At 41.8% G+C, this 25,279-nt stretch overlaps 6 protein-coding genes across 7 annotated transcripts in view; 2 read left to right on the top strand and 4 right to left on the bottom strand.

The window, feature by feature from the left end:
• LOC131877620 (heart- and neural crest derivatives-expressed protein 2-like) overlaps positions 1 to 491 on the top strand; it is a 5,793-nt gene extending 5,302 nt beyond the window's left edge. The window contains exon 2 of the mRNA XM_059223349.1: positions 219 to 491. Coding sequence (XP_059079332.1) covers positions 219 to 323 — 105 coding nt within the window. The 3' untranslated portion in view covers positions 324 to 491. The remainder of the gene's footprint in view (positions 1 to 218) is intronic.
• A 14-nt stretch (positions 492 to 505) lies between these two features.
• Positions 506 to 5,794, bottom strand: LOC131877619 (la-related protein 1-like). The gene is made up of 14 exons (XM_059223348.1): positions 5,087 to 5,794; positions 4,470 to 4,671; positions 4,262 to 4,402; positions 3,869 to 4,187; positions 3,596 to 3,785; positions 3,360 to 3,530; positions 3,094 to 3,296; positions 2,788 to 3,010; positions 2,528 to 2,706; positions 2,238 to 2,453; positions 2,020 to 2,132; positions 1,542 to 1,686; positions 1,219 to 1,459; positions 506 to 1,134 (listed from the first exon to the last, which is right to left on the bottom strand). The coding sequence occupies exons 1-14, from the start codon at positions 5,501 to 5,503 to the stop codon at positions 958 to 960; spliced, it is 2,937 nt and encodes a 978-aa protein (XP_059079331.1). The 5' UTR covers positions 5,504 to 5,794; the 3' UTR covers positions 506 to 957.
• A 1,688-nt stretch (positions 5,795 to 7,482) lies between these two features.
• Positions 7,483 to 13,161, bottom strand: LOC131877742 (proton channel OtopLc-like). The gene is made up of 14 exons (XM_059223508.1): positions 12,972 to 13,161; positions 10,775 to 11,123; positions 10,697 to 10,713; positions 10,471 to 10,523; positions 10,285 to 10,402; positions 10,103 to 10,205; positions 9,846 to 10,036; positions 9,180 to 9,302; positions 8,906 to 9,116; positions 8,645 to 8,827; positions 8,406 to 8,576; positions 8,190 to 8,341; positions 7,954 to 8,127; positions 7,483 to 7,885 (listed from the first exon to the last, which is right to left on the bottom strand). Exons 1-14 carry the CDS (start codon positions 13,098 to 13,100, stop codon positions 7,562 to 7,564), a joined length of 2,298 nt encoding a protein of 765 aa, XP_059079491.1. The 5' UTR covers positions 13,101 to 13,161; the 3' UTR covers positions 7,483 to 7,561.
• Positions 13,162 to 13,218: 57 nt separating this feature from the next.
• Positions 13,219 to 14,719, top strand: LOC131877750 (uncharacterized). Its single transcript, XM_059223517.1, has 5 exons — positions 13,219 to 13,693; positions 13,773 to 13,884; positions 13,952 to 14,005; positions 14,081 to 14,256; positions 14,341 to 14,719. The coding sequence occupies exons 1-5, from the start codon at positions 13,577 to 13,579 to the stop codon at positions 14,527 to 14,529; spliced, it is 648 nt and encodes a 215-aa protein (XP_059079500.1). The 5' UTR covers positions 13,219 to 13,576; the 3' UTR covers positions 14,530 to 14,719.
• Positions 14,720 to 17,479: 2,760 nt separating this feature from the next.
• LOC131877752 (protein Skeletor, isoforms B/C-like) lies at positions 17,480 to 18,314 on the bottom strand. Its single transcript, XM_059223518.1, has 3 exons — positions 18,167 to 18,314; positions 17,863 to 18,076; positions 17,480 to 17,793 (listed from the first exon to the last, which is right to left on the bottom strand). The coding sequence occupies exons 1-3, from the start codon at positions 18,185 to 18,187 to the stop codon at positions 17,573 to 17,575; spliced, it is 456 nt and encodes a 151-aa protein (XP_059079501.1). The 5' UTR covers positions 18,188 to 18,314; the 3' UTR covers positions 17,480 to 17,572.
• Positions 18,315 to 19,073: 759 nt separating this feature from the next.
• Positions 19,074 to 25,164, bottom strand: LOC131877746 (tryptophan 5-hydroxylase 1-like). Of its 2 annotated transcripts, none has more exons than XM_059223513.1 (9): positions 24,918 to 25,164; positions 21,237 to 21,365; positions 20,981 to 21,170; positions 20,737 to 20,911; positions 20,503 to 20,652; positions 20,202 to 20,384; positions 19,995 to 20,121; positions 19,470 to 19,711; positions 19,074 to 19,362 (listed from the first exon to the last, which is right to left on the bottom strand). In XM_059223513.1, the coding sequence occupies exons 1-9, from the start codon at positions 24,999 to 25,001 to the stop codon at positions 19,191 to 19,193; spliced, it is 1,452 nt and encodes a 483-aa protein (XP_059079496.1). In that variant the 5' UTR covers positions 25,002 to 25,164; the 3' UTR covers positions 19,074 to 19,190. The 2 variants fall into 2 exon arrangements, with proteins under 2 accessions (XP_059079496.1, XP_059079497.1); XM_059223514.1 differs by lacking the exon at positions 24,918 to 25,164 and adding an exon at positions 23,275 to 23,891 and having other exon boundaries at positions 19,075 to 19,362.
• Between the last annotated feature and the right edge of the window lie 115 nt (positions 25,165 to 25,279).

Below are 25,279 nucleotides of genomic sequence, written 5' to 3' on the forward strand. Positions count from 1 at the left end.
AAAAAAACAGACCTTCAAAGCGATTAGAATTGTGATCAGGAGCCTCTGGCTTCTTCTCACTTTGCGGTGGATTTAGCACTAGAGGAAATCTGCAATTTGATTTATCGCTCGAATTCCTGAGAACCTCTCATCCCACCTATATCATAATTGCTACCAACGACCGCCTATTTTTCCTAGATTGGAAACAGTCGAATCAATTGCTTATCTATCTTTTTCAGGAGGCCGAATTGACCAACAGTGGGACTGCTCATCGAATCCGAAGCAAACGAAGTGGGGCCCGAACAGGATGGCCCCAACATGTTTGGGCTTTGGAGCTCCATTAACGCCCCCCGCAAAAAAACACCGGGAGGTCACCCACCGCCCTTTACAACTACGTTGCTATTTTGGGGTCTTTGTGAAAAGTTTTTCCCCTTATCGCTTTCCCGTCTCACGTTGCCAAGGATTGACAATTTTGTTTGTCGCTGTTTTTAAGTTTATGAAATAAACTAGCATAGAAAAGGACAAATAAGGCAAGTGATTTATATTTTTCTATATATACACACGATAGACGGCAATGATCTTAAATGCATATATCAAAAGAAGGCGGATAGACGGAAGAACACTTGGCCACTTTCGCAATTCAAAAGTAATCGTAATATATTGATAAGAGTAAGAGGAAAGGAGGAATAGGAAAAGTTGACAGGGGGATAGTTATTAGTAATTGTAGTAGCAGAAGTGGTAGTAGTAACAATAGCGGTCGGTAGTAGTTCTTGAGGGTAGGTACAGTACTTGGCTTGTAGGTTTTTTGTGTGTATTATTATAATGTCAAAAAGGGTACATATTTATTTTCTTCTTGAATCATGGTGATGTGTGGCAATGACACGTTTTCGTTTAGATGCTGTCAATCATGAACATCCCCGTTGCGATGTCGGTTTCTTCTTCATCTTCATTATTTATTATTACCATTGTAGTGTCATTCTAGTGCTTGCTGCCGCCCGGTTTCTGCTTGCTACTAAATGATTGTCTCGACGCGTAATGAGGTCGTTGAGAGACTATGAACTTGTCTCCTTCGGAAGCCGTCCGGAATCGCCGGACAGTTTGCGTCGTGTGTGATTCCGAATCAGACGGGTTTCGCGAACGCTTACGACCATCATCCTAGAATCAGGATAAAAAGAAATGTTAGTGTTAAGATCGGAGTGAATGGGTTAATGCGGCAAAATGATATGCAAGTCCACACACCGAAACCCGGAAGTCTTCGATGGTGCGGTATTGAAGCAAGAGATCTTTGAGCCTGGGAGTGACGTGAAGCTCTCCAGCGTGTCGGTAATATTTCATGAATGCCCAGAACTTCTCCAATCCGTACAATTGGTTCACATCCACATCACGTAAGGTTTCTTCTTGGAAATCTTTGAAGAGCTCGGGGCGGAATTTGCGTTCCAAGCCATAACTGAAGAATCGGAATAGGCATTCCAAGCCGTATCTGGAACCAATCACATGAGAGAAATAACAGAACGACTTGACAACGACTTCTGTTCGAGGCAATCAAAATCCGAAACACATACCTGTATCCAATGGCAGCATCCTCGAGGGCTAGAGTCTTGAATTCTTCATACATTTTGCGATTGAAATTTTCTCGCAGAAAAAACGACCAAAACCGAAAGAGGGTGTTCATTTCCTGAGAATGGCCGATACCAAGTTTCTTCCTTTCTGGAAGGGTAAACATTTGAGAAAATTCATTTCTCTCCATCAATTAGCTACTGATTTGTTCGAGGGTGAAAAATAGGGCCAATATTTAACCAGCTCATCTCCTTCATAAACTTATGAAGGAAATCACAGCACTGGAAGTCATCGAACAAAAATGGTATGGTCAAGGAGCCATCAAAAATATTATTGAAGAAAAAAAAAACACAGTTATTCATTTCGTTTCATTGATCTAACGACAGTTTTTGAAAATAAGATTGATTGCTTGAACTTTCAAGACATCTTATACATTCGTAAAATGGATCAGGCTATGGAGTCTAACATCGATGATGATCTTACCTTTGAGGCACCTTGAATGATATTTCGAGTACTCGAGCTGTGTGAATCCATTTTCCTTGAGTAAGGAATGAGAAGGGTGATGGAAGGCAGGAAGTGAGGAAGGTGTGCCACAACTTCAATAGAATAGTAATAGTTAGTTTAACCAATTGAGACCAAACATATAAAACGGCAAGGACAAAGAGATAGAGGAGGAATCTGTTCATGAGTTACACACACACCTGCTACCCACGCTTTCAGCGATGGACTGTTCTGATATGGATGGTCGGCGGCCCGTGGTGTGGTCTCTGGAGTCCAGAATCCAACCCACGTGATTCTCCACTGGCGGGTTCCGACTGTGTCTCGTCTTCCGCTTCCTTGGCACGCCCTCTTTGAACTCGCCGGGATCTTTGGTGACTGGGTAGAACCGAGGAGTGTTGCGTATCCTTCGAGCGTGACTGCAAAACAAGGGAGCAAACTCGAGAATGCTCTTTGAGGTTCGAGCGAATCAAAAAGGTCTTGCTTGACATACCTTGAATTGTGGGCATCGTGTGAAATATCAAGAGGACATGTCCCATCCAAAGACTGGTCCAATTCCGAGGTATTGTTGAGTTGGCTGACATCGCCTTTGGCTTTGGCGTCGGGGGTTCTGAGCTTTTCAAAGCTTTCTTGGCTGATCACACTCACGTTCTTGTTTTCTCCAGTTTCAATCTACATACGGGTTGAATAGATGACCGAATGATAAATGGAAATGTCATGGTAAACTAAAAATATACACAAATCACAACTCACCCAAGACCTTCCATCATCATCCGCCCACAGATCCTCTTCATAATAGAATAATCCGTCGTTGATCACTTCCGCCAAATCTTGGGACATTTTCACTTTCGAGAGAGGATCACTTGTCCGATCAAAACCCTCATGTTTCTTGGGTCGGTTTGGCGTTTGGGTGACAATCAGCAGCTTCCCTATCTCTCCGTCGCTCAATTCGTCATAATCCGAATCATCTCCGTTTCTGAAAGCAAATCAAATGTCAGTCAAGGCTTCGAGCATGGCTGACCCATTCAGGTTCGCGTCATAAAAAAAAATGCTTCTTACAGATCTGATGAGAAATTATTGTGTCTGCCCAGTGGAAGATCCAAGTCTTCATCAAAGTTGAAGTCCAATTCCTCTTTATTGGACTTATCAACACGGCTTTCAGGAACGGACTTGGCCTCTTTGAAAAGCTTGGTCTTGGTCTTCGTCGAAGGGGTGTTGGTGGTTTTAGGAGGAGTCTTTTCGTCACGACTCTTCTTTCTTACCTGAAAAATGGGTCGGCCATGATTAAGTTCTAAAAATAGCAAGTGAATAGTTTGAACCATTACCTCCACCCAAGGAGCAGTTATAACGGCAGCCACAGAGCCGGCGGGATCTTCCGGATTAAATTCGGGCACGGTGGGGTCCAAAAAGACGTTGCGAGGCGGATTTAAAGAACTCTTTCCCACATCGGGCCCATCATTCACGGGCCAAGTCAACGGATTCAACTTAGTGCGAACCTTTTCAAATTGGTCCAAAGGTAGTCAGACGAGGTTTTAAGAAATGACTCATCCATGGGTCTTACCTTGATACCGTCCTTGACTTCAACCACCTTGGACGTATTTAATGATTCAATGATAAAAGGAAGATCTTGGGTTAGGCCTTGTACACGGTTGAAGGATGCAATGAGAGACATGGGTAAATATCCCTCGGCATCCATTTTTCGCCGCAAGAACATGTCCTTGCGTAAATTTTCTTCGCTGAAGTAATATTCACTGTAACGAGATATTCAAATGGCTCAAAATGGCATGACCAACCGATAAAGCATTTCTCATGACGATCGATGATGATCACTCACATCTGTTTCCGGACCAAATCTTGAAGTTTGGTGTCAAACAGAGGAGCGACAGCTTCACCAGAGGCTTCATCCACCACAAACATGGAGCCCACAATGGGCGTGACAAAGGCTAACTCATCGCCGATGGCCGAGAAATTAAAACTACCGGAGGGCAAGGCAAATCGGAATTGATCTTCTCCCGATTGGAATGAGCCTTTTCCACCGCGTTTCCCACTGCCACCCCAACGACCTGAATATCCTGCTCCATTTCGAGGGCCCGTACTGCCGTTAGCGGTCCTATGGCTGCGGGATCCGCCCGAGCCCCGAGCACGGTTAGATCCTAGGGAAAAAGATATGCATGACACTCGGAGAGCTGAAGTCAGAGGCCAGAAGCCAGTCCAGGATGGCTGTTACCTTTGGCCACTTCTTCTCGAGGGGCTTTGGGATTAGTTGGCGGTTTAACATTAGCCGGGGCAGTCTTGGACCCTCCCGAATTCTTCGGTGGACGTTTGGTGGTGATAGTGATATCCACTGGCACCCATTTATCTTTTTTTTCTGCACACCAAGAAAGGCAAGGCATGTTAAATGACATTGAGATAAAGGAATTTTGACCAAGACATACCTTTCCTTTTGGCACTTTCGGTTATAGCGGCCGAAGTGGTGGCGGGGGCAGTCATCTGGGACGCAGTTTGAGTGTTTCTGTGACTGTCGCCCAAATTTTCCTCATTTTCGTCGCCCTTTTCCGAGTCAAGTGTCGGCCAGAGCTTTTCATCCGCATATTGCATGGGTACCGCCGGGGCGGGGGCCATCTTCTTGGGTCCACTCTGAAATCAGACAGCAAAGACATTAACAAAGAGTAAAGCCGAGGGTCCAGGAGTTCGTCCCAGATGGCGTGGGTTCAAGTGCCGCGGTCAAGAGTCAACCTGTCATCATGCTGATTTTTAAATTTCAAATGGCGATAATGAAATCTGCCAATAGAATGAATGATAACCAAATTGGTTCTTAGAAAATTGAGTCAATCTTCACCACACAAATCAACAAGTTACACTCCTCACAGAACTAATCACTCTTTGTACGATGGCTGTTCTGATCTCGAGCTATAAATCTGTCGATAAAAGGCGGAACTTCCATGTCAGTTGGGACATCAAGTTGTTCTAAGGTCATCACAAACGTCATGTACCCCCATTATCTCAATGGATCTCAATGGTCATGGTTGTTTGCGAAAACTGAGTAGCGTACCTTCACGACCGGAACCACGGGCGGCGCGGCCACCACGGGTGCGGATGCGACGACGGGAGTGGCGGGAACTGGCGGGCTGGCGGTGGCATGGCTTTGGGTGGCGCCACGCGTCCACGGGTTTTGCTTGGGCAACGGGGCTTCCACGTATTTAATCTCGGGCGGCGGGCTGGCCGACTTTTCGGCCTCGCCTGTGGCCGTACCACTTCCAGCGGCCTCCGTCTTGTCGGCCTCGGGCTTTCCGCCCTTCTTCTTCCGATTCTTCCGATTGGCTCGCTTGGATTTCTTGGCCTGGACTTCATATCCGGCTTCATCCAGCCGCTCACCGGAGGGCGGAGCAGGGGCGGGTTGGGCCGGCACCACTTGTCCCGTGGCGTGCGGGTCTTCGTGAGCTCGAGCCACACGGGCGTAAGAAATCATGCTCACGGGCAGCCAGCCAACACGAAACGGGCGCGTGAAATCACGGCCCAGAAGGAGAATGGGAAGACGAGCTGCGGGATCGGGGCTGGCCCGCTTCAGGCGCGATGTCGCCGAACACCAACCCGGATGCGGGAAGGGCGAAGAAGGACGAAGGTTCGGGCTGCGGTTCAGATGCGGTCACGGGTCGACAAGCACCAAGAAATTCACCCCAAACACGGTCACCACTCGCTCGTTTCGTGAGGTCGAGGTTCAGTTCAGGGACGAAAGAAGCAGTGTGGCCGCCACAATGTCATTCCCAATGCGTCATTTTTCTAAAAACCCATCTGTCTCGTCAGGCTCGAGATCGATTTGGATTTGATTTAGCCCTTTATCCTCACAAAATGTTCGCGCCCCATTGGTAATGGTCCAAGCCCAAATTTTAGATTCGATATATCTGCCATGTAAAACGCAATCACGAAATAGCTAGGACGTTATGGCGCGACACTGTTCTGGAATGCAACGAGTTTTAACTCGCTGTTACTACGAACTTGAGTTCGTGTGCAGTGACAAGGAGCGAAAGAACGAGAGCGACAACTCGAGAATGGGAACCCGATGAGAGAGAAAAAGAGAGCAGAGGTCGACTTCCCTCGGCAGCAGTGAGCACGTGGGCTGTCCAAGAGACCACGACAACTGCGAAACATACACCATCAACATAACGTGGTCATAGACTTGGGCCAAGATGTCTGACTTGAGATGGAGAAGTGTAAGAGCGGATTCATGGGAATATCGCATGACGCCATGCTTGAAATTAAACCTATGTGTGTTAGTGTTCAGTTTTGATCGGTATGATTAGTATGATACGGGGTTTGCAGATTGGATGGGAGAATTCAAAGCAGACTGATCTTAAGACTCGTTTCTGTGAATGACATCAGCTAACATCTTTTGGAAGAGAAATGTAGATGGGAGTATCTTTAAAAACTTGTTGTTTTATGAGCAAGATTAACGTTTAGAAAGCCCTGAAAAAGTTACTTTTCTTACAAATTGCTCACAAGTTATCAGAGTATCTTTTGGCTATATTTCGACACCATCATTGGTTAGTGAAATGTTGCTACTATAGCAAATAGAGCCTCCCATCTACTTTGCTATACATTCGTTGGTGTCTGATCTCACTCCCGGCCATGTGTTGGGGAAAATAGGCGGATGGTTTCGCGATTTCCGGTTTCTGAAACTCGTTTCCTTTTACTTCTATGCGATCTTCCAGACCATAGCTTTGAAGTCGCACTGGAACATCTTTAGTTTGCGCCTTTCCGATTGATAACAGATTCGTCTGTGAGAAATCACTTGAAATAATCAACATAATGCTTTCGAATAGGTACAGCGCTCTTACAAGTTTCGTGGAGAATGGTCTATCTTTGGCAAACCAAAGCAGATTCCAAAAAAGAAGCAACCCCTTTGAAACATTGCTTGCCTTTATTCCCCGATAGGTTAAACCAGGGACTTCTAGAGACGTGGACTGCGAAGGGAAGCCTATATTTCGTATCGCGTAAATCGTTCATCACATTCCAAATAAGCGGTTCATACGACACCAAGATCTAGTTGAAAAGATGAACTTGGCCAAATTTGAGCCCAAACATATGCTTAGGGAACTCAGGAGACATTGTATAAAATTCGAATTTTAGGACTGCTCTTGGTCAGCTACATAAACTTTTGACAACATACCTTTGAAACGATTCACTTTACAGGTAAATGATATAAAAGTGATCTATCATTAATTGAGGAGATATATGTTCTTTATTTTATTACTTTAATTCGAAAAGTGGCTCAGAGTTGCTATGGCCAAGAGCAAACCGATTTGTCGGCAAGCTCGTTAGCAGTCCATATTTCTTTGATTCTGCGGTTAAACACACTAAGGTAGCACTGCAAATGTGTATATTTCCTTTCATCCCATGATACGTAAAAAAAAGTTATCCTCTTTGAGCAGGTGTTGATTTGGATCCCACAACTCACTCTTTCGTACCTGTTTTTTTAGAGTTTAGTTTATTAAGAGTAATTCATCTAAATTAGAAACAGGATATCATGTTAATGCCCTTCTTCGGGCGGGGCGTACGCCCCGTTCCAAATGTCCACCAAGGCCACTGAAGCATGAAAGCGATAAAAGATGCATAACGGCAAAGTCAAATGGCTCAGAAGTGTCCACAGAGTATTTCCATAAAAGTCCTTACGACTCTGCTGATACGCCGTGCCTTTCACTTCCATGGTTTCCCAAATGTAAATGGCGATGTTTCCAATAATCAAAAAAGTCAACAGATTTCTGCCAGGTTTTCGTCTTTGATCGTTCTCTCTTTCACTGCAACGTCTCAAACCATCCACAATCATGGGAGTTTGAATGCAAACTTGGATGATCTAGTAAGGCATAATTTTTAAGCACTTTCATTAAAAAAAATACTTTTATACCAAATTTTGGAGCATACCATGAAAACGTTGGTCAATAAAGTGCCGTATGACGTGTTTGATCCTTCAAAAATGGGTAACAAACTAACCATAAAGTACAGAAAAAAAGAAGGGATGCAAATGACCAACAGCAAGTCGTCCAAAAATGACACTGCATTAGGATTGACATCTAAATGGCCCATTCTCCAATACGCCTAAAATTGAGGTAGCGTTATTTTGGATTCAAGAATGCAAGAAACAATTAACCCATAATTACCCAAACTGTAGCTATGATTAGAAAGGCAAGCAGTACGGATTCCACACTATCATTAATGGTGATTCCCACTGATACTAAGTCACAATCCGTGGAGCCAATCAAGATGAAAAACAAGATCAGTCCAATCAAAGTGATAATGAAGTAACATAATCCTGAAATAAGTCTTGCTTAGATGTTGCTTGGGAAACAAAAAATAAATAGTCCTTGTTCCATTACCCACAAAGATACCAGTGTGAGTGGAATGACAATCCGCAACCACAAACATCGAATCGTTTAATTGATTATCTGGCGTGTTCAGAAAAAGGCTGTTTCGGGGCGATGTCAAGGTTTCGTGAGGATTATGTGTGATGTTTCCGATATTACTCCACATTACGTAAAGCACTCCAACTTCAAAACAAAGAAAGGTAGGGAATACGTTAACAAGAAATGATATACTGGTTTGAATAAAATCTCACCAATCAGAATGTTGAATTCAATGCTAAATGGGTACAAGTAGGGCCCTAGTTGAAAGATATACTTGGCAATGTCATTGTTATCGGCACATTCGCACATTTCGGATAACTTGCATTCCACATCAAAATCCAGCCCTTGAGACTCCCGAGTTTCACCGCACGTATTATTCACTTTATAGCATAACACTTGATGGGGAAAATGCAAATGATTTAAGCTCGACAGTTTTATGTATACTTTGGTTTCCAAATATAGAAAAAAGTAACCTGCAACTCCATCATCGGCATCACGCCAATTTCCAAAAAAGGTCGGAGATTTGTCATCCGAATAGCATTTGGTTTTGGTCGGGAAATACTCTTTCGAGACAATGGTGTCCACTGTTTCTTGTACGATGGTGAATATCCAAAAGCAGAGCGATGCTGCAATGCAGTGCATGAAAGCAAATCGAGCCAAAACGCGAGACTTATTCACAATCACCTTGAATGAAAAATCCGAGTAAGAAAATAGTAGCATGCATACTCGATTGTTTCGATAACTTACATTGGAGTACTTGAAGAGAATATAAAGTAAGAGGAACGAGTATACACCGTTTACCAAACAGTACACGAGATCAGCGATGTTCTTGCAATGGTCAATCCCATTATCGTCGATGAAAAACACGATCTGGAAGGAACGAGGACTGATATTACTAGACCTGAGGCCAGTTTTTAAAAGGTCGTACCTTGGAGTTAGGGGCTTGGACGTTAACCGGTATGAAACTACATTGGCCTAAGAGGCGAGCAAATGCTCATTCTGCGTAAGGTCTCAGCCTTAACTCATAGGTACGAGCGTTTAAAAAACTCGCCTCTGGGTGGGAAAATGTGCTTCTTTCTTGACCAAATAGATTAAAAGCTACAGTTTCGAAATCCATACAAACGTTTTGAGATATATTGCATGTCTGTTATATTTTTACGCACATTCACGCAAATTATGTCAATACCTTCAAGAAATTGCCGAATGAGACAACGAGTAAAAAATAGTATTTTGCCAAAATTGCCATTTAAAAATAGCGCTATTTTTGTCTCATTGTACCATTCAGCAGAGTTGAAACTTAATAACGAATTAAATGTTGACTTATTCTCATTCAGTACAATATCATTGCCGTAGAATATGTTTGTCACCTGCTACATCGTACATTGCGAATCGGATAACTATGCGAAATATTACCTGTCTGGCAAATTTAAGCCCAGTGAAAACGAGATGACCCAAACAGAACAGGGTGGCTCCAATTTTGAGGAACACAGAGCCAGTGTGTCGCCCCGAGGCAAAAGCGTAGAACAGTTGAAGATTTTTTGATTTCGTCACGAACGTCATAGTTCCATTGTCATTGGTAATGACTTTCTTCACATTAATTGGCGCTAACAAACCCAAAGCGATTTTCATAAATGTTGTAAAGTAACCATTCTTTTACGTTGATGCCTTACTCTCTCGATCTTCTTCGTCGATCATTCGCAGATGCAGATTGACGTCCACCATGAGCCAGATCAACCAAACGATTCCTAGCGTGCTCAAAAATATGTTGAAATACTGGAAATGAGACAAGGTTTATCAATTCCGATTTCCGCAGGATAAAACATTTAAAGACCATTGGGTCGTAGACAATTACCTCAGTCCAAAATTGAGGTCCTCGTGAGTCCACAAAGATATCGCCTACGTAGAAGATGAAGCCAACGATGAACACGCCCACGGCATAAATGATGGACGAGATCACCGAAAAATGCTCCCTGGAATTCCAAGGTGAAACTTGACATTCAATTGCGTGTTTTAAGGAGTCGAACCAAATCAAACTTACCAAAAGGCCGCCGTCTTTCGGGTCATGGGTTCTTCAACATATTGGGTGGGATACTACATGTATGGAAATGTTTAGTTTTCATTATCATAACCTCTAGCCTTCTAGCTTATTTCTCTAAAAGCATTCAAATATCCTTCTTCGAGCCTCCCTAATATCCCAACCAATGACAATGCAACAACACTTTTAAATCAAGAAATAGATCAAGACCCGTGCAATATGATATTACCTCTTCAATTTCCATTTCTGAAAGAAAGCACCAAAGGTCACTTCAGGTTACATTTCAAGATTTCAGTGTGTAACTCACGATGGGTGGAGTGGTTGTCCGCCAAATCTAGTGAAACGGTGCTGTCCACACTTTTAAAATCTCCACCACCATCATTTAAGTCGAGGGTGAGTTCCATTTCCCCATATTTCTTGGATATGCTGACTTTCCTGATGGATCGTGGAGATTTGTTGAACTTGTCAAAGGCATGATCCTGAGCCACTTTCAAATAAGGCTGCAATGTGGAGGGAACGCTATTCTTGCTTTTGGGAGTGATGGGCTCTTCATTGGTCGAGTTGCTCGGATTAATGTCGACCGAATCTTCTTTTTCTGGGAATTCAAATTTATCGCCAGAATCGCCTTTCCCACGGACTCCTGGAGATTGGTCACCCTAGGGGACGAATCAGATAGATGTAATGATTAACCCTTCCGTCTTATTTCATGCCAGAGCTCAATGTTGCAATTTCGTTCAACTGATTTATTTCCTCGTCAAGTACTCGAAATAAATCTGAAATGGGGTTTGACACTTGGAGTAAAAAGAAGTGCTTTTTTGAAGATTTGGTGATACTGAATACGATATTCATCCTCTGTTTCATGGATGTCAAACGTGAAAACTCTACGTGATCACCGGTTTATATCAAGTCGATGAAACGGTCATTTTAAAGCAAAAATATTTTAAGCGGATACACGTAGCAACGGTCAATTACATATTTTGGCCACAAAAGCTACATGTGGTTACACATCCGTCAAGCATTTGAGTCTCTCTGAGAAGTCCAATGACAAACCTTGTGCTTGGTGAGTGTTCCATCGATCGAACAATCAAATAAGAAGTTAATCGCAACCCGTGAACAACCTTACAATTTTTTCAACCAGTCATACACCACATCTAACGCATTCCACGGCAAATAATTACATGTTCCTATAGTCGCACAAGGCGCTTAATAGTTTGTCTTGGCCAACCATCGCCCTTCGTTTCAGTGCCAGATTTTCCTTTGAATTTTGAGTCTTTCAAAATTTCTTTTAGTGGGATGACTAATAACGACCTTCATTTTTGAAAGATTTTTTTAAAAATCAAGAAATCAAGAAATGTATATTTGAGAAGAGGAAAATTGCCCTGACAAGCTTCTTTACATAAACAATACTTGTTTAAATTCTGTTTCGTTTGACAAATTTGCAACCGAAATCACGAATGACAATGTCGAGCATGAATCGTTCAGTTGAGGAATCCTTGCACATGACTACTACTGTTGCTTAACATTAGTTTTTCTTAAAAAAACATTGGCTATGTAATATGTAGCAATTCATTTGAAATCAGACCAATCCAGCAATGACACTTTTTTTTGGTTGACGATAAGTCAAAGTGTCGTCTTTGTTTAGGTCAAGGACTTCTAGAGATGTGGACTGGGAACGGAGGGAAAATATTGTATCTCTTGAACCACTAACTTCATTCAAAATTAGCACATTATATTGTCATATAGATGGACTTGGCCAAACTTGGACACAATATCATGCATTGGGCACTCAGGAGATGTGGTCAAAGTACTACAATAACCATTGTATGAAATTTGAATTTGTAGCTTGCTCTTGGGCGCTACATAAGCTTTGCCATCATAACTTTGAAACGACCCACTTTACCAATAAAGGAGCTAACTGACTTGCCTTTAATTTCGAAGAGTGGCCCCGAATTGCTCCAGGCCGATTTGGCGGGAAGTTCATTCACAGTCCATATTTCTAGAAGCTCTTGTTCATGTCTACCAGACCCTTGACCAACTAGATAAAGTTATATGAATTTGCTGTACCATCATCTTCCAATCTCCATGTCAATTCTAAGCCGTTCTGTTGGCTTTGTTGATGTCATTCATATCTACTCGTACTAAAGCTAGCTGCTGGCATTGAGCATCCATTTTTAATTCATTCTATGACCAACCATAGAAACAGAATAACTTCAATACTTTACACTAACATACGTACTATAGCTAAATCTCAATGGACTTAAAATCACGTGAAAAATTGGTTCCAAAGATCGATGAAATTTTCAAATTCGATTAATCTTAATAATGTGTTGCACAATCGAGCTGATCGCATGCATTACTTTCCCAAAGTACATTCATTCGTTCGGTATTAAGTAGTGAATGACAAATCTCGTCTGCTCTTCAAATCTGAACATTTGAACTAAAGAATATCACGATTTGGGTGTGTTTAATCTCAATGAAAGCAACTTCAGGCGATCAAATCTTACCTTGGCCGGACTACCATAAATAGGGAATGCGTTGATGATGGATTCTTTCCTAGAGGTGAACGTTTTCCCCCTGGTGCTGCCTTGGCCCACCGCTGTTGGGTGAAGCTTCATATGTTTGTCTTCCTCCATGATCGTTTCAATGTCAATGTGTCGGACTGGCAATCATCACACAAATACTTTGCATATTCTCAAGCAATCAGAGTCATACTAAACGATAACGAGTCGTAAAATTCGAAAGTAACACCAAGCGCCTTAACGCCTTAACGTCCAGATAAGTCTTTTATGATGACTGGGTTATAATCCCTTCAATATGACTAGAACAGGAATGAACGCTAAATGATTAAACTTTGACTTGTGGTCAATTTATGAACCGAATTTGCCCTGGCGTCTAATCCAGCTTATCCAAATAAGCTCAACGTTAATGAACTCTAACCTCTAAATTGTTGAAAAAGACATATCAAAAGATCCCGCATCATCTGGCCAAGGCAAAGGATGCCCAAAAGCTGGGAAGGAGCTTTCTCTGCTGGGAATTGGCCACATGAAAATGTGTGAGCGGTATAATTTTGGTGAGCCGTCAGTTCCACAGTGAAAGGCTCCTAGACGAGATGGAGCTCAAAAAGGAATGGAGTGCCTTTGGAATACTTCTTCTGATGACCATTATCAGTGCTGTGAACGTCGTTTTCACCTCCTATTACTTGGCCTTTAAGGGCATCAGCGAAATGGTGAGCCAAGATTCCTCGAAACTAGGCCACACCTACTGTTTATAAGAAACCTCCACCTGTCTTTTTTCGGTCTAATTAGGAAATCGTGGAAAGTGTGGTCAAGCGAAATGCTCAAGATTTGGGTCCGGGTGAAGTGATTTGCTCTGGACCGGATTTTGTCTACGTTGGACGCAATCAGATCTTCTTAGCTGGTGAGTCGACTTCAGGGACAGTTTCAATTTTCATTACGATTACATGCGTCTTATATGATTATTACAGATCCCGATCGATCGGACCATCATAATTATCAATTCAGCTCGTTCAGTCAAGAAAGTACGCGTTTTACAACTTTCGTAATAACTTGTGTTTCGATCTAAAAATGTGACAAAATTTGTCGTGTCGTTTCAGATCTACCAGATATCATTCAGACCTCAACTTTGCGCTCCAAGCCAACCAGTGACTTTGAAATCTCATCATTGAACGAGATCCGCATGTTTGGGCCCAAAAAAGCCAAGCTTCAATCCTTGGGAGGTTCGGTCAAGATCAGCTCCCTCAAGAACTTGGAGCTCAACGCGCTCAATGCCGTAAGCTAGCTGCACATTCGGTCACCAAAAAGGTTCACCAAAAAGGTTCCATTCAAGGACACGTCTACTCTTTGCCATTTTCAGATCCAACTCAAAAGTGCCAATATTTTCATTCAAATGCCGGAACCCGGTCGACCAGGTCGTTTGAATAAAGCTGGGTTTCAATTGTGTTCTTGTGAGAATGGCATGCTTTTCGCCAGTGTCAATGATCATCCGTGCTCATCGGACTACCAGGTCTGTGAAATGGAGAAGATGGAGATGGAATCTCGTTAAATTGAAATTAAGCGTTCTGACGTACATACGTCAATCCACTGGATTTCTCAACGCCTTTGAAATAACAAAAGTTGAGATTGAAGGGGCCATTTACAAAGTTGCAATAGGTTTGGATAAAATATTTGCTTGTTAATCATCATTTGGATTCAAATCTAAGCCGCCATGTACTTAACTATTTCATTCGGAATAAAGTTATCAAAACAATTTACGTTCCTTCTTTTCATAGCGCCGAGTACGTAAATCCCCAAGTCAATGACATTATGATGACTTGACGAATTTCAGGGTTTCCACGGATAAGAATGTGGAGATTAGGGATGGCTAATTCACACAAAAGTTGGCTCCAGACCCAAAAACCAGTTTCAATTCATTCCCTACCGAAATTGATTAAACATTGAAGGAAAGGTTCCCTACCAAATGAAATCTGCATGAATCTGATAACCAAAGGTATATTCTTTTTGAAATATTTCCGGCCAAAACACCGAGAAGCCGACTTTTGAATCGGTCAACAAACTTCTCATACGTGCTAATGGCGTGCGAATTACGATCAATGTAAGTGGGGATTGCGCGTAAAAAGTGATAGTGTTCGGAGATTTCAAAGGTCGTGTACCCCCCAAGAAAGACCTGACTGGTTTCTGCCGCTGGTGGAGTGTCATTTACCCCGGATTTCGAGTATGAAGGCCTCCCAAGACAGATCAATTGGGGGCCAAAGTGACATTCAGAAATGATGAACTTTGTTCGGTTTATTTGGGCTGCTCAGCTTACAAATTGATGACCAAGCCCATCAGGACGGTGTTGCCAGGGTGGTTGAGGTGAAGGCTCCCACTATCCCGGTTCTCCACCAGACTTGGAGTCAAGTTTGACTTTTGAAAGCCATACAGGTTGCTTGCCAACTTGACAATCCACGCTACTAGATAAAACAACAATTATTGCTTTCATTGGCCGGAACATTCTGTTATAAAGAACTTTGAATGATCAGTAACCCAAGTTCTCAAGTGCATTTGCGACCACTGTGTTCAATAATCAGTGTTGAAGGACCATGTACAGGTCGCAATTGCTACTCAGGCCTGGCAGATCCAATCCAGGAGCTCCAACTGTATGTACTATTCTATGTATTGTGTTTTGGAGAGTAAAACCACAACGAAAAGATCAGTAAGTCAGGACATCAAAGTACGAATTAAGTTATTCCTTTGAAATTGTGCCACTCTTAATAAACCCATGTGAGTATAAAATTGCTTTTGCCCATCTTTTTGCCCTAACAACGTCTTTTTAGTGGAAATAGAAACCTTCAATAAGGACATTGGTCATAACTTAGAATTGAGAAATTGAAAGACAGCTAAATGTAATCCTGCCAGTAAGAGTAAATAATATGCGATCCTCCAGAAAATTGATCACTTTTGTAACAAATAGCTGGATTAATTACTTTATTAGGCATTGAATTGCCATATCAGATAGTCATTTTAAATACTTCTCAAGGTTAATTTGTAGCATGGAACGTTTAAAGCCAGTTGGATGTATGCTAGTTAAGAACTTCAAGCACCCAGAGTTGAGCAGATGTCGGCCTTCCTCTGCTATGCAGAAAAGGGAAATTGCCGTCCAGGGTTAGCCGTCCCTGGATGAGCTTTGATAGGGCAGAACTTTCAACCAAATACATTGATTGAGCTTAAACTGTATTCATAGGGATTAAAGAAGAAGATCAATAGAGTCCTGGAAAAATGTTCCCTGTCCCCAAAATAAAGACGGCCCTGTAAACGCTGACATCAGCATACATCAAAGGGGAGCATTTACTTCGATATGCTCCATTTGTAAGGGTAGGAGAGATAGTTTATTTAGTTTATATCAAGTTTTAAACCATTTAAGCTCTCAAGATTATTAGCACTGATTCAACAACATGTTGAGAGGTATAGGAACAAATCAGCCTATTAGTTACAATATCCTTGGAATTTACAAGGCTTAAACTGATAACAGAGGTACTTATCTTAGTCATCCTAACCTATCGGCAAAATTTCGAATGAACAGCCGAACAAAGACATCATTCATTCTATGACTTTAAGGAATGGATTCATAAAAACGCTTTTGCTGACTCCTAATTTTTGGCTTAAGGCGGATCAATTCTCCCAGAGAACATTCTTATACCACGGATTGTTAGAAGCAAAATGTTCAAAACTCAGCTAGGTCTTCTTTTGATGCTATGCATTTGATAGGCTCTAACTTAGAGAATTGTGTTTTTATTCAACTCCCTGTTTCACGTCTCTCAGTTTTTCCCGTCTCTAAATAGAACCGGATTGCATGAACAAAAACTGGATTGCACCAGATCTTGCGTGTGACTCATACTGAACAATTCACCTGTTGACAATTAATCTGTTCCGAAAATAGTTTGTCTATTGCTACCTTTTGCGCCTGAAAAACAATATATCACGTGTGAGGGGCCTTTTTTAAGGTATTTTATTTTTTGGGTGAATTGCGGATTTCGAATTTCAAACGTCTTCCTTCATTCTTCCCATTCTTAATGTATTCTTGAAATGGTTCAGATATCGAAATCAACATTTCGTGCGATGTAGCAGCAATTTCTTCATCATTAAACGGAATTTGCAAAACAAACTAATGTTAAAAACCCATGGAAAACTGAGTAATTGGTTAGCAATTTGTAACTTTTTTAAGCACATAACCGTTTCCCGTTATCGTTGTGCAAAATCTCCTGACAACAAAAGAGGTTGTGTATGATGCTGTTTTGAATTTGCTAAGAGGGAAATGTCTGGCAAAATATGATTATTCACCTTGGAGTTGGCCACAATTGATTTTAGTCTGAGCATTCAATAAGAGAGAGAATTCCTACCACTTTACCCGTTGAGCTTATACTTCTTACCAGCCAAAATTTCTTGAGAAGGAATAGGAACTTTGGGTTTAAAAGTCACGTGTTACAGTTTGGCAGATGCTCAATAAAGGCAACACATTTTGAGTTTCTTTTTCTTTGAAAAGTAGACATTGATTTATTGAAAACAACAATAAATAATTATGTACGTTATGTCAGGGTCTTGCAGGTACTCTACACTTCATTGGGGAAGGTGACTTCTCCGAAGCTGACTCCGAAGATTTCGCACCAAATGGAAAGCCACTTGATGTCCTTGGCTTGAACGCCCTGAGGCAAAGAGATGATGAGACGCTCCTTCTGGTACGACCTTTCAATGGGGGTGTTATCCTCCAAAGACGGATAGTTCACGATCTCGCGGTTCTGAATGTATTGCCGACGGTTATTTCCCTTGGTAGCTGTAATGAAACGGAGACAGTGGATTGAAAATGACCTCGAAATTGGTCCAATGTTAAGTGAAAACCTACCGATATTGATGTAAACACCAGCGCCCAAGCCATCGAAGGTGAAATTGTCCAAAATGAGAAGGGTCTGATTGAAGATGTACAACTCTCCACTAACGCGATGTTGAGTGCGCACAAGGTTGCCCACCGGGGTCACTTCAATCGTCGCTCCATTTTGACGGGCTTGAGGCATGCCATTGACGGTCAAGGTTAAGGCCAGAAAGTAGGCAAGAGTGACCTAAGGTTGGAACCAAACGAAGTTAGATATAGGTAGACTCTTTTTCACAATGTTAGAGTTGTACATGAGTCAATCGAGAACAGTACTTACGAAAAAGATAGATTGATTCATGTTGAATAGATGCCGCAACTAAGGAGTTCACTGTCTGTTAAGCCTGAGCTCCTTCTAGCAGAATGTACGATTTGGTACTGTGAGTTCTTCGGGGGTTGCATTCCTTCTAATATGGCCAAATTTTTAAAGCCCACCCTCCGATTGGTTCGCGGCCGGTGCCAAGGACGTTGAAGACTCTCATGATGCCGGCCAAGAACCACCAGGACCCTCTACAATAGGACCACCAATGCAGACCGACACCGTTAGCACCTCTAGCTCACCAGCACCTTCGTCAAGCAGGAGTCATGATATTCAGTGGTCGAGCTATGTGCATGCGTTCGGATTCATGCGTACATTGACGATTGTACGCAACGAAGACGCCGTGGAAATAAAAACATTCGCCCTCAGCTTGTGCGTACGAGCGTACATACAACATACTGTACATGCATACATACACAGAGACTTCGAGCTTGCTAATGCCCGATTTGATGATGACTTCTGGACAAAGAGCTGGTGGGGATGATAATGAGTTGTTGGCTGGGAATCACCATGATGGTCTTTTTGACATGTTTCTTTCTTCGTCTCTGGCATTCAGCCGAGTTGAGCATTGGAGTTTAGGTGAACGGATTTATATTCAAGTGTTTTCAGGTTGTGTGAGAACGTTCGAAATCGGTTGGATCGACGGATCGGTCGATCCTTTCGGATTCTTTCAAGCTGAATGATTGGAGAGCTTTGTCCTTGGTTGTGAATGCCATAGGTCACCTTAAAGGAAACTGGTCCGACCAGGTCATAAATCCTGACCAATTGAGTGCACATGATCTTTGTTGCATGTCAGAATACACTAGATACTTGGCGGACGACAACGGTGCAAGCAAGCTCTCATCACATCCAGATGAGAAGTAGTTTGGTGTTTGGTTCCCAAAACCTTTATTCTATGAGACAACATTGAATGATACATTGATAACAATACATTGCGGCAAAATTAATGATCTGAGAACAATCTTGGGAGTGCGAATCAAGATAATCATTCTTCCTGATCTTGGTCCTCTTCATATCTATCAAGGATCTTCTTTGTCTTGGCTTGCTTCTCGTTTTCGTCTCGGTTTTCTTTACCTTCGATGTCCAAGACCAAGACGCGTTGAGTGTATGGATCGTATTCAACTGAGAATGGTCGCTCAATGCTCGAGGCAAATTGTCTGTAAATAACACCAAGAAGCTGACTTGTCATACTTAGCATCATTAAAGAAGTCCGAATGATATCAGCAGCTTGAAATTGACGAGACCCTTGTCGGTCGCACGTTACCTCAGAGCAGCCAATGCATCCTGGAAGCTGTTGGTGATGAAATATCGCTTTTGATACGAAGTAACCATGCATTGGGTCTGGCAGGCCTTTTCCACTTCGAACATGTCCACGGTTACCGAGTTGTTCCGGATGCCGTTCATGACATGTGCCAATTCCGCTCCCGAGGATAATAATCCCGCACCGTAGGCTTTCAGAAATCCATCCTCGACACAAAGGCCGAATTCTACGGTGAAGAAGTAACACTGTGGAAAGACAGAAGCGAATGTGTTACCACGAGATTGACATACGCACTAGGTTTCAGAGCCAATTGCTTCAAAGAGTGGATTGATTTGTTCACGTGAGGGATAACACCATAATTACTAGTTTCGTGCGTATATTTTCAAGGCTTCTTTTATGAAATGTTAGCCTTTTTGGGCGATCTTAGGTGTTGTTTTTTTTTTCAAACTGGACCTGAATTTAGTCCATCTAATGCTAAAACGATTAGGTAAAAAAGCTGGTCTCCTTCATCTCGGTTTATTTTCTTACCGCAGCCAATTTCTTGATGTCCCCTTCAGAACATCCTAGAGATGCCAGTCCAATCTCTTGTGAAAATTGGGCGAATTCCGAGTCAGCTAGCATGGGCATATGTCCAAGAAGCTCATGACAGCAATCCCTGAAACATCAAGTGAAGGCTTAGAAAACATTCAGGACCATGAACTTGGCTCGTATGCAAGCTTTTGTGGCATCACTCACGGTTCAGGAGTATAATAGGGATCCGAGCTATGGCGGATGTATTGTGTACAATGAAACACTCGAAATGCCAAGCCACTCAGAAAATCTCTAGGCGATAAATATCCTGCCACTGGCCGCAAAGTGAATCCGGTTTTCCTCTTCAGGTAATTGCTCACATCTTGCAATTGGGGAATGCAATTACGACTAAACAAGCGATTAAGGATTATTTATCTGGCACGAATGAATCGCATAAAACTTGCTTAAGGTCAAGTGCAAATTCTCAACGACACAACACTAAGCCTGTTAAGCGCTTAGCACCTACCTGTAATTGCAATGTACTTGAAGCTCCTTGAAGTTTTTCACAAACTTCTCAGAGGCATAATGGTAATACATCTCTTCCAAATGCGTGTAGATACTGCCCCAAGTCCTGATTTCCTCGTCAGTGTATCGGATTTTTGGAATATTTCTCCCTCTGAACATTAAAAAAACCGCAAATAATGAAGCCCTATTGATTATTAAGCAATTCATTGAAGCTGAATAAAGTAACAAAACTCACTGTTTGTAGAGCATCGCAATTTCGCTGAACAATTTCCTTCGTTTCCGATAACGCATGTCCAAGAACCCAGGGTGATCCGCATCCAAATCAGTGCCGTACATGAGAACATTTTGAAAATTGTCCAGATCGCCAATGCTCTTCGGGAACCAGGCCACATCTTCCATCTCCGGAATGTCTGGGAGGTCAAATGTAATTGAGGAAAATGAGCGATATAAACAAACCCACGATGCATTTTCAGACCGACCGTTCGTTGGCTCCTCAGTTTTGTCCTTGGCCGTGGTAGCCCGCGGGTAAATATCTACATGGATCAAAGTCTCAAGCATGGCTCGGATATGAGTCCATTCCCGACAATCCAAGTTTTCCAACTCGATGTAGAGCTCGAATTCATTCTTGTTTTTCCTTGTCTCCATGTGTTTAAAGTTGAATTTCTTACGCTATAGGTAGATATGGAATTTTGTTTTCAAGCATTAATCGTAGTACAGGGGTCCAATTACGAGTACCTCAAAGTAGAACAGGATTTTCGTGATATCATTGATCCGCTCTTCTCCTAGACGAAATATGATGGCCGACTTGAGTTTATTATCCTCGGAACGATATTGGTAGACGGCGCCGTTTTTGAACAACGTTTCCTGCAGTATTGACAGACACTTTTAGTATAGTACGAAGGGCGTATCAGTGACAAGGCAACACTTTTATTGCTCCACACTAAGTGATTTTCTAAAAGTTTCTAAAGTGTAATACATGAAAATATTAAAGAAACTATGTTTTTCATCACTTTTAAAATCTCCCCTCCCAAAAAAGCAACTAAATTTATGCTACAATCATTCGGAGAGAGTGATTTGCTTTCAATTTCGCTAATCACAATAATAAAACAGCAATATTTTGTGAATATCATAACAGAAAATTAGCACCAAGCTATTGCAGAAATATGTGATGTCACTGGGCTTAATTGTATGACAGTTGTGCAACGATTTTGACATCAATCCTCCTAAAACAAAATCGCGGCAAGTTTGTGGTTTTGAGAGTGCTTTCCTTCTGTCTGATTCACATTATGCTCAATCTCTCTCGTCATACTGCTACAATTAAGGACAAGGTTTAGTCCCCCATAGACTTAAACTGGAAGACTGGATATTGTTGGTCAGAGTTTTGATAACTTGGCAAGACAAACTCATATTTAAGATATTGCATGCATTTGAAATGACCATAGGCGGATTCAGAATGTTGTATGTTAAAACCTCGTTTTCGCAAAATAGCTCCATAAACGACAGCTTTTGGAAGTTTTCAAAGTTTTCAGTGTATGAACGTTCTTTTGATTACAAGCAAGACCCTTTTTTTGCAGTTATGATTTGCGGATGCTGTAACCAATACTATCGACATCGATGTCATTCGATCAAAAAATGATCATATCTGAATTAGAAAAAAAATGAATCGTGAAGAACAGTTGAAGAGAAGAAAAACCTAGGTTTAGTATGTGTGGTCGAGCCGAGAGTTGGTCCTCATAATCAACCGGAAGAAAGTAGCTCGTGCTCGGATATGAACCCGAGACGAGAAAAAAAGACATACCCAAGAAAAGCCCCAAAAAAACAATGAGTGATCGAGATGAGACCCCGAAACCCTTGACATCCCGAACAAACCGACGCACATGTGGAAGAGATTTGCTGGTTCGTGCAGAAAAAAACCGTATTTTGCTTATTTTATATCAATACCAAATTTATCTGTCTTTTAGAAAGAAAAAAAAGCAACAACACCGACAAGAACAATGACCACCAGCGAGTGATTGCGATCTTTGTCGGAGGTCCGGTATGGGAAACTCAAGTTGAAGCAGAGAGACAAGACTAGAAGGGAAAAAATACAGTCCACGCGAACAACAGTATTAATGTACTTGGTCTACCAACGAATTGGTATCAATTAGCTGATCCATGGACAACGGTACAGTGACATATTTGACGCCGCCAAATGCACCCAATAGTATAACGGAAAATTTAGAAACTATTGAATTCCGACCAGAAATCAAAAAAAAAAATCTTTGTCACGCTGTCCAAGCCACGCAGAATCACTCGCCATAGACATTTAGAATTATAGGGATGAACGTGACAAGGTTTACGTCGTAGCGCATAGCTCAAGAACGTTCTATATAGAGGAATTCTCGTCACCACTTCTTTCTGTGGTCCAAATTTTCAGTTGTCCAAGTTGAGGTTAAGCTGAATGGGTGATACAACATGGACGAACAAAGAAAGTTGACTTGCGTGAATAAAAATTACAAGTGAGAGGAATTCGTGTAAAGTTCCAAAATATATTTGATGTCAGTGGTTGCCAGAAGTATCCAAGCACTCGTTGACAGTGAATGAAAGGTGTTTTAACCACTACTGAGCGAAAAAGAGCGAACTATTGCACGATCCTTGAATTCCAATGTCATTAATCTTGAATTATAAACACTTCAATAAGTGAAAACTGGAGTATAATGGCTGGAAATGATCAGCAGTAGCCTCTTTGAAAGGATGGAGGGCGAAAACCGATCCAAGGCAAGGCCTAAATCACCGTTTTTGTCCCGTTTCCAAATGAGATCAAATGAGATCACCGAGGTACCCGACGACACTAGGATTACTCACGGGGGTCGTTGTTTACCCCTTAGTGTTGAAATAAGCGGAGCTGTTATTCAAAAAAAACAAAGGATAGTGCTAGATGCGATTGAAAAGAAAAAAAAATAAGCTCAGTTTGACGCAGAAGTTCAATTGTTGGAGGAAAAAGCTATGTCATTTTTACGTTTGACACATCCCTACAAATCCGAAAGATGGCGCTTGGGCACAAAGGGGTACAAAAAACTGATGCTGTGATCCTATCCTATTGGAAAGACCTCCAGTTAAATTGAAACCTCCATGGCGGATCCAATGGTTGGTCAGGGATTTTGGACAAATACCTATCTTCAATAGTGTTAAAAGAGAGAACAGGTCAGACGTTATAACGAGTCATGGTCTTAGGTCCCACGGCAAGTGGTGAAACTAAGTAAAAAAAATCTATACTATGCATAAATTGTTATATATTGAATGAAATGTCCACCTAGGCGCCTTTACTTTGCTTTAAAACTGTAACATTCAAGATTCAGGCCATGGTAACTTCTGCTAAAAAAAAACACGTAAGAGCCAAAACTAGTCCACACCGCCTAAGACTGCCTAAACGGCCAATGACACTTTCATCCGCCGGCAAAAAGAAAATGATGGCATCACCGAACCCCTTCAAAACCATCCTTATTAGTAGGCTCCAACAACATTTGTTGTTTTCATTTCGAGCACAAATGGCAGACGTTTGGCGGTTCACATGTGCGAAACAGCTGAAACAAGGTATAGAGAAAAACCTGTTTGTAAAACCTTTTCAAATTTCTGCCCGACATACGAACAACATTTTTTGTATGGGTCTACTTATTAGTAAATGGTTTCAAATCTTTTTCGTAGATTCTTCTAAAAATTGCAAATAATAAAAGATCAGGATTGTAATTGCAATTACATTATTCAATTTCATTTTTACTTCAAGTCTGCACCGGCCCAATTTACAGGAAAAAAATATTTTTTACATTTGTCACCATTACCCTGGTCGTGGCAAAGAAATATGTTTTGATAATACAAGAATGTCATTAATCTTTTCACTTTGTTACTAGAAACTTGTCTCTAAAATTAGTCCCGAATGCCGCCAAGTCAAAAAGAACAAGCTCTGTTTTCCATCAAAATGTATATTGTTTGTAAAGATAAGCAAGCTTTGAAAACGAACTTTTGTGCCATCGTTTCGGGTCTTCTTCATTTAGATTTATCATTCACTGGCAAGAAGACTTCAAATCTCGAACGACACAGGGATCGACGCCGAACGTGTAGAATGTGTTCAGGATAAAGATTGAAATTAGCTGATCTTTGATCTGAAGTAGCCTCTCGTGTGAGTTTGAAAAACCGAAGACAAAAAATCAATTCTACTAATGGTGGTTATGCTTCAAATAACACACTGAACGAGCAGCATATGGTCAAAACCTCATTAAGACATTTCCGACCCGCACACAAGAACAGTCCAAACTTTACTGCCCCACAGCAAGTCTATTGTTAAAGATGGGAACCCCCACTGCACTCGATAAATGCTTCTTTTTCAATGGCCAATTTTAGTATTCCACGGGTACGTACATAGATATTTTTGCCACTCACCCGATCATTGATTTCCTTATAGACAAGTTTCTGGCCCTTATTCTGGAGCCAAAGCGCAACAAGTTGCTTGGTAGAAGTGTTCATCCTCTTGGTTCTTTGTTCCAAACTAGAATGATGGTCTTATGATGATCACGATCCACGGAACCAAGGAGCAATCTGACGGGGTACTTCAATCCCAAAGAGGCACACTCCCGTTGTATTGAAAAACAATAACGAGGCCTCATTCCCTTGGGCTTGTGTAATGTCCAAAAAGAAAGAGAGTAATGACGAGGCCAAAAAGATTGGAAACACCCACTTCTTTTGGGATTTGAACACCAAGCGACGGAAATGGTAAAGCGAGAAGAAGAAAGTGAGGAGGAATG

The sequence above is a fragment of the Tigriopus californicus genome, chromosome 3 (assembly GCF_007210705.1).
Source record: "Tigriopus californicus strain San Diego chromosome 3, Tcal_SD_v2.1, whole genome shotgun sequence".
NCBI lineage: Eukaryota > Metazoa > Arthropoda > Copepoda > Harpacticoida > Harpacticidae > Tigriopus > Tigriopus californicus.